This window comes from Mytilus trossulus, chromosome 2 (assembly GCF_036588685.1).
Source record: "Mytilus trossulus isolate FHL-02 chromosome 2, PNRI_Mtr1.1.1.hap1, whole genome shotgun sequence".
NCBI lineage: Eukaryota > Metazoa > Mollusca > Bivalvia > Mytilida > Mytilidae > Mytilus > Mytilus trossulus.
Window position 1 is genome coordinate 100,102,081 of NC_086374.1, and position 13,353 is coordinate 100,115,433.

A 13,353-nucleotide genomic window follows, 5' to 3' on the forward strand; every position below is an offset into this window, starting at 1 on the left:
TCGTTTTCAATCTTACTTCTGCATGTTTGGATTTAAAAAAGTAGAACTATTTTCTTCATATTTTCATGTTGTCAATCTGAGAATTTGCACACTGTAGTCATTTCGTTAGTCATGTTTACAGTTTCTCAAGACCCATCCCTGCCAAAACATATTTTATTTTACAAAATTTCCCATCTCGATCACTTTCCCTTTTCTTTACTGACTAAATGATAAAGAATGATGTAATGTTTGCTGAATAAAGTTTCAGTAACATAAGAAAAAATATTTGTTTGTTCCATGCATTATTTGTTAAAAATCCACATTTAAGGATTTAAATTGATTGATTGATTGTTGGTTGCTTAACGTCCAGTGGCAAATAGTTAATGCATGTTCAGGACGAGAACAAGTAAACAATAAATACAATAATTTCAGGCGCCTTTAATTCAGTGTTTGTCGTTTGTTTATGTGTTACATATTTGTTTTTCGTTAATTTTTTTACATAAATAAGGCCGTTAGTTTTCTCGTTTGAATTGTTTTACTTTGCCTTATCTGGGCCTTTCATAGCTGACTATGCGGTATGGGCTCTGCTCATTGTTAAAGGCCGTACAGTTACCTATAGTTGTTAATGTCTGTGTCATTTTGGTCTTTTGTGGAAAGTTGTCTCATTGGCAATCATACCACATCTTCTTTTTTATACAATAGGAAGTTTTATAATATGTAGAGACAACAACATCTAGGTTACCGCAAGGTGATAGTTTTATTTAGTCGACATGTTTCGCCGCTAATGCGGCGTCATCGGGACAATATTACAGAGTTTACATGTTCATAAAGTGTATATAATGCGGTTGTATTTAAAATGACGTAAAAGAATAAAAGTGAAAGTGAAAATGTAAAATAGTGTTCATAATGTAGCAAGAATAAAAGTTAAGTTTCTAGTGGTAATATTGTAGAAATGATGGAAGTGGCTCATAAAATGTCAGTTCATTTCCAAATTGGACAACACCCCATTGGCCATCCCGTACCAATTCAACTGGCTTCGCTCCGAGGGAGGTATTGCTTCCATTGAATTAGTAAAAGGTGAAGTGTATGATCGCCGCAATTCTGGGAATCGTAAATCTTGGTAGATGTGTTCGAGGTATTGTAGGTGGTTCTGGCTGCAGATGAATTTAATGTTCAATTTCCGTAAGGTTCTAAAGTGGACTAAGTTTTTCTCTTTGGATGGTTAGTAGGAGTGGGTGCGGTTGCGGGTGCGGTTGTATTATCCTCCATATCTTCGTCGCGGGTTTTTCTTTTCTTCAAGGTATGGGCGGTTTCTTCAGTGAGGTTGGTGGTAGAATGGAACTGGTCGGTAGACATGATGCTGACGGTTGTAACTACAACGCAGGACGGCTAAGGTGGATGGTGTGCGGATGCAGGGTTTCACAGAAAAATAAATAATATGAGACGAGTGAACCAACACCTTCTAACAGAAAAGCTGGTAGAGTAACCAAGATGGATACCAAAGTTTTGTTCATAACAGAGGCCATCCGAGATGATGGTCTGGGAAATTTGAAGTGTTTAATTTTTTAGACCGCAATGAGGTTAAAAAGAAGGACTCGCTTATGTATACATTTTAACAAAATATAAAAGATCAGAGTATTTGGTATAACTACCCGTCACAGATATTTCATACATGTATATTCAAAATGAAAACCTTACACCTTATATGATCCTTTTGAGATCGACGTACCTAGTGCAATAAAGACTGGAACATACCCAGTGTTATGCAATAAAACTTGTATAGGCAAATGCTTTAAATATCGATGAATATAGTGTAATGCTTTAAATTAATTAGTGTAAAATTAATGATATAAGAATGCGACCTTATGAGAATTAGGTCGCATCATTTTCGATGCTTTAAAAATTTACCTAATAAAATGTTATAAGAATGTACTCAGTGTAATGCACGGAGATTATTCATACTGTATTGCTACACGGGTTTACTTAACCTAGCGTAGTGCCGTACGAATATAGCCTCTGCATAATGCAAATGCATAGCTTTCCTATTTATATTATGTAAAACAATAAGGAGATGTGGTATGACATCCAATGAGTCAACTACCCCCAATTACATTCTCTAATATGAAATAATGCACACAGTCACAATAAAAGAAAACAAATTTTGCTATCTCTTCGAAATTTGAATTTGATAAAGAAGAAATGACGTGTTATATTTTTATCTTACATGTGACATGTGCATGTGTACTTTCAATTTCGATTTGGTTCTAAATTTAGATTTAGTTTTCCCATAAATTGGGGACGGAATAGAAAACACCTGTTTATTTTCTGCACATGTAGAAAAAGTTGAAAACTGGGAGTTGAATGACATAGTTTTTACTTATTCTAAGATAAATGTTTAGAGTAATCACTTTTTAGTTTACTGAGTATTTTTTGGGGTCTGATTTGTTAATTTTCGTCTGTTCTTCCGACTTGTAAGTGTTGCACTAGTTGTCAATATTATATTCTCTTGGTATTGTGTTATTTTCTAAATGGATATAAAGCATGTCCTAAAATTTTATTTGCACAAAATGCGAACATGTCATCATTTTTAATCTAATAATTAATGTCACATGTCATTCATTAATTGTTTGTAACCTAAAACTGTATGTTGAGTACTGTGTGTTTTCGTTCAAAACTATGGCTTTTAAAAAGATATTGTTGGGTCAATTCAGGTTTTATTTTAATTATTTTTATATCAATAGGAGTAGAATTGTCACATGTTTATTTATTCATAATTCTGTTATGAGGCGTTTTAACAATCTGTTCAAGTAATATCATAAGTTTTACACAAAATGCCTTCCATGTCCCATGCGTCTAAAAAAAACAGTCAACTGGTATTAAAGTCAGGCTGCACGAAACAGTAGAATGCTTTGATTTCTAGCTGGAGTAATTCAGATAATTTTTCATGATTAGGTTTTAAGACAGCACAGGCGTGCTTGGTGGATTCATGATAGACCGCACAAAGTAGTTTCTCTTCCGTGTGTTCTTTCTTGGAGTAAGGGAGATAACTTGTGTAACTAACGTCAAACTTTATTAATCTTGTATTCCTCTAGGGGCGTGCAATTACGTACACTTCGCCTTAATGATCTTTTGTTTTTAGTTTTTTTGTCCTGTGGGTTATGGTTGTCTCTCTTTTTTCTCAGGGTTTGGATTTGATACATATCTGAGATTCCCTTTTTTCAAATGATTCATACATGTTTTAGTTCATTTTATTAATTTCATTTTTATTATTGTTTAGTGGGAGTAGGAGGAGTATAACAAACTTTGTTAAGCATAATATAATATGTTTTCACTTACTTATAGTCTACAACTTTTACTGCACATCTTGGAAAACTTGTTTGCAATTTTTCTTTTAAAGCTTCTTCAACTTTCTTTAACTCAGCTTGGATGTTTTTATATTCTAGGTTTGTAAAAACTACACTGACCTTATACAAATTTTCTCCTTAAAATAGAAAAAAAATACACAAAAATAATATAAACAGAATAGATATAACAGTTATAGGCTCTAAATGGGTGTGCTGATCACCTGAGTGTACTGTCAACAATGGTCACTCTCCAGTCTCCACCGTTATGTAATTTATAACTAAAATTTTCTTTTTTGTATTTTAGTTTCTCTACAACTACAGTTTTTGTCAAAAATGCAAAATGAATACAAAAATCTTCATAACTCAAAGGCATTAACTGCTATGACTATGAGGACTGGAAAACAAATTCAGCTATATGATTTTTTAGAACCCCATAAGTCAAAACCTGAACAGTTTGAACACAATATTCAAGCTTGATACTGTCTGAATTTAGATTGTGATCAAATTTTCGACATAATATAGATTTCTGACACAAAATAAAGGTGGTGAAAGATCTAAAAATTTGAAATTGGCTAAATAACTTGTATTCAACTTCAATTGAAGATTTCTTGCTGGTGCACAATACTGTGATATTGTGCAATACTGTGCTATTACACTATACTGTAATATTGTGCAATACTGTGCTATTGTGCAATACTGTGCTATTGTGCAATACTGTGCTACTGTGCAAAACTGTGCTACTGCACAAAACTGTGCTATTGCACAAAACTGTGCTATTGGCCAATACTGGGCAAAAGAAGATTTCTTGTAATTTTGCAATACTGTGCGTGCAATGGATGATTTCTTGCTATTGGGCAATCCTGTGAAATTGGATATTTCTTGCTATAGCACAATTCATCTAAACTAAAGTCATCCAAAATAGGAGGATATAAACAATGCAGAAGAGGAAACTGTAAGTGCTGCAAACTGGTCAACATTGAACATGTTGAAACCCAAATTGCCATCACAGTTTAGATTGATGGCAGAGTGGTCTAGAGTGCTAAACACAGTGCAGGCAGTGTTGTCACAATATCCCAATAGCATGAGTTTGAATTATGACGAGGGAAGAACAAAACATTTGCTTCTGCAAATTTGTAGTTTTTGCTGATATTGAAAATCTCCATGGGGGGATATAGTGTGCAACCAGATTTTTTAGGGTTACAATTTTTGCTGTGTTTCTGTGTGCAATGTTTTAAGTCTATACATAGTCTCATATCTCTTCTTTTTTCTTTTGGTATAGTACTGATAATGAGCTGGTAAGCCTTGGTTTCTTTTATTTGCATGATTCTTGTAAATAATCAAAGATAAACAAAATAACTTAAGAATAGAGAAATGCATTAAAAAATACAGGATATAAAGTGAATAACCCCTTTTTCTCCCTCCAAATACCTTCTAATCTTTGAATAATGACTAAAAAGACCTAAACCTATATGTCCTAAAGTTAAAAGGATGAATTCAGATTTTGATTAATGATCATTAATGAGAAAATGGATAAAATTTGAGTTATCTTTCTTTGTGTTCAGAGGTGCTTGTACCGTCACAGGCTAACACAGTAGAAGTGAATACAAAATGGCGTCAGTTCCTAAATCAACAGACACAAGTCTGATTTAAAAAATGGAAGGCTTTAAAAATAAACGATGTTCTCTTAAGAGTTCATTACAGTTCTCATCTTTCAGTTAATTACGATTTTGACATGGAACTATAGTAAACGGTGCATGTGCTCGTATGATAAATTGTTTAAAAATCAAGGGCCGTCTGACTGACTGATTTCTGTTTAAAAATATTAATTAATTTTGAAGATTGTCAATTATGACCCTTCAGGTAATTTGATAACAAAACAAGACAAGACAAGACAATATTTTATTTGAGTCTCACCTCTTATAAAACATTTATATAATATTACAATTTCCAATATAAAACAAGAGCCACTCGAAAAAGAGTTATGAGAGACTAACAATAAATTATGAAACCTGTTGCAACCGTTGATTAGCTTAGGGTCAGAAACTTGTCATACAATATGTCCCCACTTTTTTAAATTGATCAGAAAAACTTCAAAATTGGTAACCAATAATTTTTTCGGATAACCGTATAATTTGTGAAAATCAGGATTATACACATGTTTTATAATCCTGATATCTGGATTCGGGTGAAGGGATGAAGATCGGGAATATAATATGTTTTTTATCCATGTATCACTTTTACTGGTGATTTGTCATAGAGGTGTCACTTGTTTAGACATACTTATATAAATATACTTACTTTCGCCAATAGCTTCAAATGCCTTTAAATCACATACTGTAAAAGGTGGAATGATTTGTGCTTCTATAGCAGAAGAGAGTGTAGATTTTAATTCAAATTGTTCACTTTCTTCAGTAGTTATCTCAAAGGTTATGAGCATAAATACAGGTCTGAAAAAAATAAAAGAAAATGTTAACATGGTTAGGAAAAAAGATATATTGACACCTTCTCTATAAACTGCAAGCAGCATTTTGATAATCTCTTCATAGCTTATATAATGTTATTTCATCAGATTTACCCTATAAAAGCAATAAAACTGAGCTATAAAATATGTCATAATTATCTTTTTTGTTAATTGTCCTTTTTTGTTAAATATTAGTAATATTGGATAATTTCAGAAACATTATGACATTACTCAAAGTTGTTTTTGCAAATAAATAGACAAACACAAAATATACTCATCAGACTCTGACTTCTTTTCAACTGAGTTTTTAGGGGTGTATTCTTGTTTGTTTGTTTTTTCTACATTGGCTAGAGGTAAAGGGGGAGGAGAGTTGAGATCTTAAAATACATATATACGTATGTTTGCGCCTGATCCAAGTCAGGAGTCTGGCCTTTGTAAGTCTTGTATGATTTTTAATTTTAGTTTCTTGTGTATATTTTGGAAATAGTATAATGTCCATTTTCAATTAGCTGTTATACAATTTTGTTTAGGGGCCAGCTGAAGTCGTCTGCTTTTGGTCAGGTTGTCTCTTTGACACATTCCACATTTCCATTCACATTTTTATTATCTTTGTTTTGTAAGTTCATATACCGATTCAAATTTCAAATAGCTACAGATGTTTCCATACAGATGTTTCCATATAGATGTTTTCAACTGAAAATAGGTTAACAGATGTACTGGTATTTATCTGCATAAGGTCAATTTCTATTCAACACCACTCATATAAACAATATTTATGAAATTGGTTTAAGATTTTATCATGCTTTTGTAAATGTGATACAAAATTCTCACCCAAATTCTAATACTTTTACTTTCTGCTGTCCCTTTACAGATGTGTACAAATCAGCTACATATCCCTCAATATTTTGGGCTTTTTCTTTAAACGCTGTAGAATTTTTATCTTCTAAATCACTGGTATATTTAAGATCCTTATGTATCAACTTGATTTTGTATTTAACTGAAATATACAAATAACTTAAATATAGTACTAACAAATTCATGAACTATGTTTAACATGTTTTTTGTCATTTTGTACAACCGTAATCTGAGGGGACTTCATATAATATATCATTGATCTATCACAATAGGATCCTATCGAACCAAATTAAGAAGGAATTTAACATTGAAAATTGCTTATTAATTCAAAATCACTGGGCCATGTCCTACAGGAAGATTGAAATTTTGCAACTTAATATCAGATATCAATGAACTATCACAAGTAGTTCCTTTCAAAATTAACACCACAATCACCATCACGGGAAAACCCATCTATATGTTTCACTCTCCACGACTCTTGATGCAAATGAGACAAAAATCAGATGAAAACTGGATATCAGTGTTTAGGGCAATTTTGGGATTTATTCAAAACTTTGTGAGACATATTCCCAGAATTGTGTTATTCGATATTGCTGTACCTGTTTTAGGATATAATAAATCAATATCATCAAAATTAATATGTTTTTCTGCTTTCAAATCATTGATTTCTGGGTATCTCTTCTTCAGTTCTTTTTGAAGTACGCTAGGAGAAAATTCTTCATCAAATATACTTTTCACTACAGGCTTTGCTACTTTCTCTAACAGCAACTTAATTCTGAACGTAAAGTCCTCCTCTGAAATAAATGATACACAAGTTCAAAATATTGGTTACTACAACAATTTCATATAAACATGTTTACACATTCCACTCTGTAACAAAAAAGTAACAAAATAGTTAAGAACAAATAAAGGTTTTTGTCTCATTAGGTTAGACTCTTATAATGTCCGTACAATAAATCCTGTAAGAAGAGTTTAAATTAGTATTGGGACAAGGTGATGATGGCTGCATCCCTATTTTGACAATTTTATTTATTATGTCTGTTTAGTTCACGCATCTTTATAAATATAAAGGAATTTGATGCGACTGTAATACAAGCAAGAGGTTTAGCGCTATAAAACCAGGTTCAATCCACCATTTTCTACATTTGAGAATGCTTGTACCAATTCAGGAATATGACAGTTGTCAATTCATTTGATGTTTTATCCTTTGATTTAGCCATTTGATTATGGACTTTCTGTTTCAAATTTTCCTCCGAGTTCAGTTTATTGTTATTTTACTTCTTTCTTTTTTTCTTTTTTTTTTTTGTGGGGGGGGGGGGGGGGGGGGTAATTTGTAAAAGGTTTATAGTCATGATAAGCATGAATTGATTGATTGATTGTTCATGTTGAATCCCATTTTCAGCATACTTACAGAAGCAGTGTTCATTTGTGGAGGATGCCTGAGAGAACACCCTTTCAAAAACAGTAAAACTTGCAATCCAAGTAATTTGAGATTAGAATGTAACAAGTTTATTGACAGGTTGTATGTTTGCCTATAAAGTTTATCAACAGATTGTAGGTATTCCTATAGGCAACAATTGCACCCCTTTAATATCAGACTTGTTCTAGTAACGTTATAAATAACAGTTTATGACAAAACTCAGTAAAGTCCAATCTAAATTGCATTTAATTGATGAATTCAACAACACTTACCATTAACATGATGATATTTGTTTGGTTAAATAATCAAGAATTTCCAAGTATACTATGATGATATTTTTTTGGTAAAATAATCAAGAATTTCCAAGTATACTACTAAAACGACTAACCCAAAGGAAATTAGGTTAAATCAATATAAATATTAAGGGTAATAACTGTTCTAGCCTAGATGAAGGTATTTCAGATTTACATTTATTGGAAACTCAACAAAAAAAAATACAACAAAAGAGAAGTTTTCATTCCCTATTTATATCAATATTCCTATTGTGGAAGGTGATGTTTCTTCAACACCATTTTGAGGCATTTATATTTCACAACTTGTTCGCTATGCTTGTGTCTGTTGAGACATTTTGGATTTCAATTAACCTTATCTTTGTTTTACTGGTAAACTATTAAGTTAGGGATTTCTTAACCTCAAATAACTTACTAGTAAATCCTTTACAAAATTCTTCCTTAGATATAAATATTTGCTTTGGAAATTTGGCTGTTTAATACTGAAGAAAACTTATTTCAAACAGGATAGCACATCCTAGCTTTTACAGAAATGTTGTTTACAGAGCACAGAATTTTTGAAAGGTTTCTAATTCAACACTAGTACTGTATTATGAACTTTGGATATTGTTTTATTGGTATAAGTATGGATTTTGTTATCAGTAAATTAAAATCAAACTAAATGCTATTTCTATATACATATGCACATTCATGGATCTAAAATCTGTCCATACCTGCATTTTGGTATTGCACAAGTTCATGTGACTGTTGTGTTTAAGACGTCTTTAAACTGAATTCATTGGATGTTAAATGTGTACAGATTGATACTTTAGTTTTAGATATATGATTGTTTATTAGTTGTTATTGGTTTTGAACAAGCTGTTAGTAACAGATCTGTTCATAAGTTTTTTTGTTGTGGGGATGTATGAATATCCTCAAGCTGCCATGTCAAGTCTGTTTTCATGTTTTGTTTTTTTGCTTTGTATATATCTTTTGAGCCATTTTTCATTTAATTTTTATAGTTTGTTCTTATGTTGTACTGTAACCCCACTGCACCAGGTTAGAGGGAGGGTTTGACGCCAACAAACTAGTTTAACCCAGCTACATTCAGTATGTGCCTGTCCCAAGTCAAGAACCTGTAATTCCATGTGCTGTCCGTTGCTGTTTATCATATTTATTGTGAGTTCATTGTTTGTACACAAATCAGGCCATAATTTTGTTGTTTGAATTTGTTTTACTTTTGTCTTTTCAGTGTCTTTTGTAGAGGACTATGCAGTATGTGCATTGCTCATTGTTGAAGGCCATACAGTGACCTATACTGTATAGTTGTAAACCTCTATTTCAATTGATATCTGGTGGAAAGTTGTCTTTTTGGCAATCATACCATATCTTCTTTTTATATATTGACAATGCCATGGAAAAACAAACTAGAGGCTCCTAGAAGCCTGTGTTGGTCACCTGATATTTTTATTTACAAATTGATGCATGAAAAATGCAACAGTTATACTTTTCCTTTAGTTTCAGAGATATAAGTCAACCAGATGCTCAGCAGGGCACAGCTTAATACGGCCGCAGAGGTCATACGCTGAACAGTTGGGGCAAGTATGGACACAATATCAAGCTTGATTAACAGCTCTGAGTTTGGATTTTGATTATATATTTGACTCAGCAAAGGTTTCTGACACAGAATTATTATGATCTAATGAACTTAAAGTTTTTGTTTTGCTTTTGTGCTGTTAAATATTCATCCCCTCAGAAAAAAAAATATTTGAAGAAAAATTCTTTTTAATTTCTGAAATCTGAAATGAGAAAAATTTTAAGGGAAGTAATCAAGTAATCAAACATATATACAACAGTATGCTTTAATTTTTTATTGGATAACCTCCCTTACACTGCTTAAATTGTCTAGATTGTCCTTTAACCAGCAAAAACCTTGTTTCCCCCCCCCCCCCCTTATTGCTTAATGATTTGAGCCATGACTCCTCATAACCATCCTTATGTAGTATGGAAACTTTTGGTTTGAGATTTATACACTTAAACACAAGTTAATGAGTAAAAACTACAAAAATGCTTATTTGGGGCCCTTTTTTGGCCCTTCACTTATTGACCCCCCCCCCCCCCCCCCCCTTCCCTTTGGAGCAAGAACCCAAACACTCAATTCCAGTCTTTCAGCCTATCTTTTGTAGTAAGAAAGATTGTAGTATAATTTAAGAGAGATCCATACACTTAAACACAAGTTATTGTCTGTAAACTTGAAAAATGCCTCTTTTTGGCACTTTTTTTGCCCTTTTTTGGCTTCTTATTCCTAAATATTCAGGAATATCAACCACAAACTGAATCGAATCCTGCCCTTTGTTATTGTGGAACCATGTGGTACAATGTCAGAGAGATCCATATAGTTATACATAAGTTATTGTCCCAAAACTGCAAAAATGCTTGTTTAAGGCCCCTTTTTGGCTCTTAATTCCTAGGCTGTTTGCCCCATAACCCTTAAAATAAATCAAAACCTTCTACTTAATGGTATGAACCTTTTGGTACAATATCAGAGCAATTGAAATACTTATACACAACTTATTGTCCTGAAACTAGATAAATACTTGTTTTGAGCCTCTTTGGGCCTCTAACTTCTAAACTGTGGAGACCATAACCCCTAAAATCAATCCAAACCTTCCTTTTGTGGCTATAAACATTGTTTTAAAATTTTATTTTATTTACTAATTACTTATACTAAAGATATTATCCAGAAACCATCTGTCTTCCAAAGACACTGACAAGATGACGGTAAGTAATACCAATATATTTACGACCAATTTTTTTTAAATTTTTGCGATCATATAAAAACTGATAATTTCCTAAAAATAACCAATTCAGGGCAGAAACCCAACAATGGGATGTCTGATTAGTCTGAAAATTTCAAAGCAGATGGATCTTAACCTAAACATTTGTATCTCATGTCAGATTTGCTCTAAATGCTTTAGTTTCAGAGATATAAGCCAAAAACTGCATTTTACCCCTATGTTCTATAGTTAGCCATCTTGTTTTACAGGCAAGGTCATCAGACACATTTCTAAAACTTAAGTGATGATTGTGCCCAAGTTTGTTTAATTTGACCCAGTAGTTTCAGAGAAGATTTTTGTAAAAGTTAACAGACAACTACAACAGACGACAAGTGATGAGAAAAGCTCATTTGACCTTACAGGTCAGGTGAGCTTAAAAAGCAGGTTATACACTGTTCACACTACTAGGAGCTATATTTGTAGAAAACAAAAACCAAGGGACATTAACTCTGTCCTTTGACCATATAAAAGAGTAAAATGCAAATGTACAAACTGTAATTTCGCAATAGGAATTACACATTAAAACTTCAAAAGGCCAACCTCATTAAGTTTCAAGCATAAACACAATAAATATCTTTATGCAGATTATGTGGACACGTGACATCTTTTATGAACACTTAGTTGTATGTTATTTTAAAAATGTATGTCCACCTTTTATCTACTGTTGGTTTGGTTGGGTTTTTTTTGGGGGGGGGGGGAGAGGGAGATATTGCCAGGGTGATTTCTTACTATCTCTATACTGAAATTTCAATTCAATTTATCCACTTATCAAATTGAGAGTTTTTATCTGTGATTGTTGTCATTACTTACTGAAAACATTAAGCTCTGCTTTTGAAAGAGTATCTTTAAAATTGATGGTGTAGTGACCTTTGTCTTCCATATGCACATTAACAATTTTGAGTATGTATTTATGTTTTTCTTTCAATTCTGTAAATCTGTCTCCTGAAGAAATTAAATGATCCCCTTTGCACCATTTAACTCCAGTTGCTTTTTTAGTTACTTCACATGTAAATATGGCATCTTCATGCTCAAAACATGTAACATCTTTCAAGCCAACAACTATTTCAACTGAAAAAAAAAGGATAATATTAGCATTGGCAATTAGTTGTTTATTGCATATATATATAACTCCACTGCCAAACTACTCATCCAGTTATCCTTATTATCTTTTTTTGTTTTAACAAATTGCCCATTGGGCAAGTCACCATGATCAATTACTTGTCCCTTAGAGAAAACCACTTGTTTAAATTTTGTACTTGCTAAAGGTACGTAGGGCCTCAAAACAGTCCTCAAACTTATAAGTACTGATATAAATGCAACTTTATATAACAAGAGTGCAAACACTGAAATGTCTCGCCTTCTTTACTAATCATTGATATTATGTTGATAGTCCTAAATATACAACTTTATTACAACTGTCACGTAAACTTAGCATTAACCAATGAACCATGAAAATGAGGTCAAGGTCAGATGAACCTTGCCAGACAGTCATGTACAGCTAACAATTCTTTCATACAACAAATATAGTTGACCTATTGCTTATAGTTTAAGAAAAACAGACCAAAACACAAAAACTTAACACTGAGCAATGAACCCTGAATTGAGGTCAAGGTCAAATAAAACCTGTGCAACTGACATAGGGAAATAATCCTTACAGAAATTGATTGTCTCCCATATTACTTTCTCTTCCATGTGCATGTATCAACTTTTCAGTGTTCTATTGTCATGTATTTCATTTTATTATTTCATTGTTATAACACAAATCATTGTAATCATTGAATGAAATTTAAAACCCGCAAGGGTCCATAATTGGATTTATAAACTATTCTTATTCTAATTCTTATAGGTCATTAAATATTTCCATACACCAAATACAGTTGACCTATTGCATATAGTATAAGAAAAAAAGACCAAAACTCAAAAACTTAACTTTGACCACTGAACCATGAAAATGAGGTCAATGTCAGATGACATCTGCCCTCTAGACATGTAAACCTTACAATCATTCCATACACCAAATATAGTAGACCTATTGCAAACAGTATGAGAAAAACAGACCAAAACACAATAAACAGCTGCGCCATGAGCGCATGATACGCCCGACGTCTTGTGTGGAAGTTTTATGCAATAATAATAAATAGTTTCTGAGAAAGTTTTAAGCAATAACCATATATTGTTTTTGAGACAT

The 13,353-nt window shown here is 32.5% G+C and overlaps 1 protein-coding gene across 1 annotated transcript in view; it reads right to left on the reverse strand.

Annotated features, from left to right (window-relative positions):
* Positions 1 to 13,353, reverse strand: part of LOC134705591 (uncharacterized) — a 72,022-nt gene that overhangs the window by 31,416 nt on the left and 27,253 nt on the right. The window contains exons 10-14 of the mRNA XM_063564312.1: positions 11,976 to 12,233; positions 7,239 to 7,433; positions 6,616 to 6,781; positions 5,622 to 5,770; positions 3,316 to 3,460 (exon numbers count right to left, since the gene is read on the reverse strand). Coding sequence (XP_063420382.1) covers positions 3,316 to 3,460; positions 5,622 to 5,770; positions 6,616 to 6,781; positions 7,239 to 7,433; positions 11,976 to 12,233 — 913 coding nt within the window. The remainder of the gene's footprint in view (positions 1 to 3,315; positions 3,461 to 5,621; positions 5,771 to 6,615; positions 6,782 to 7,238; positions 7,434 to 11,975; positions 12,234 to 13,353) is intronic.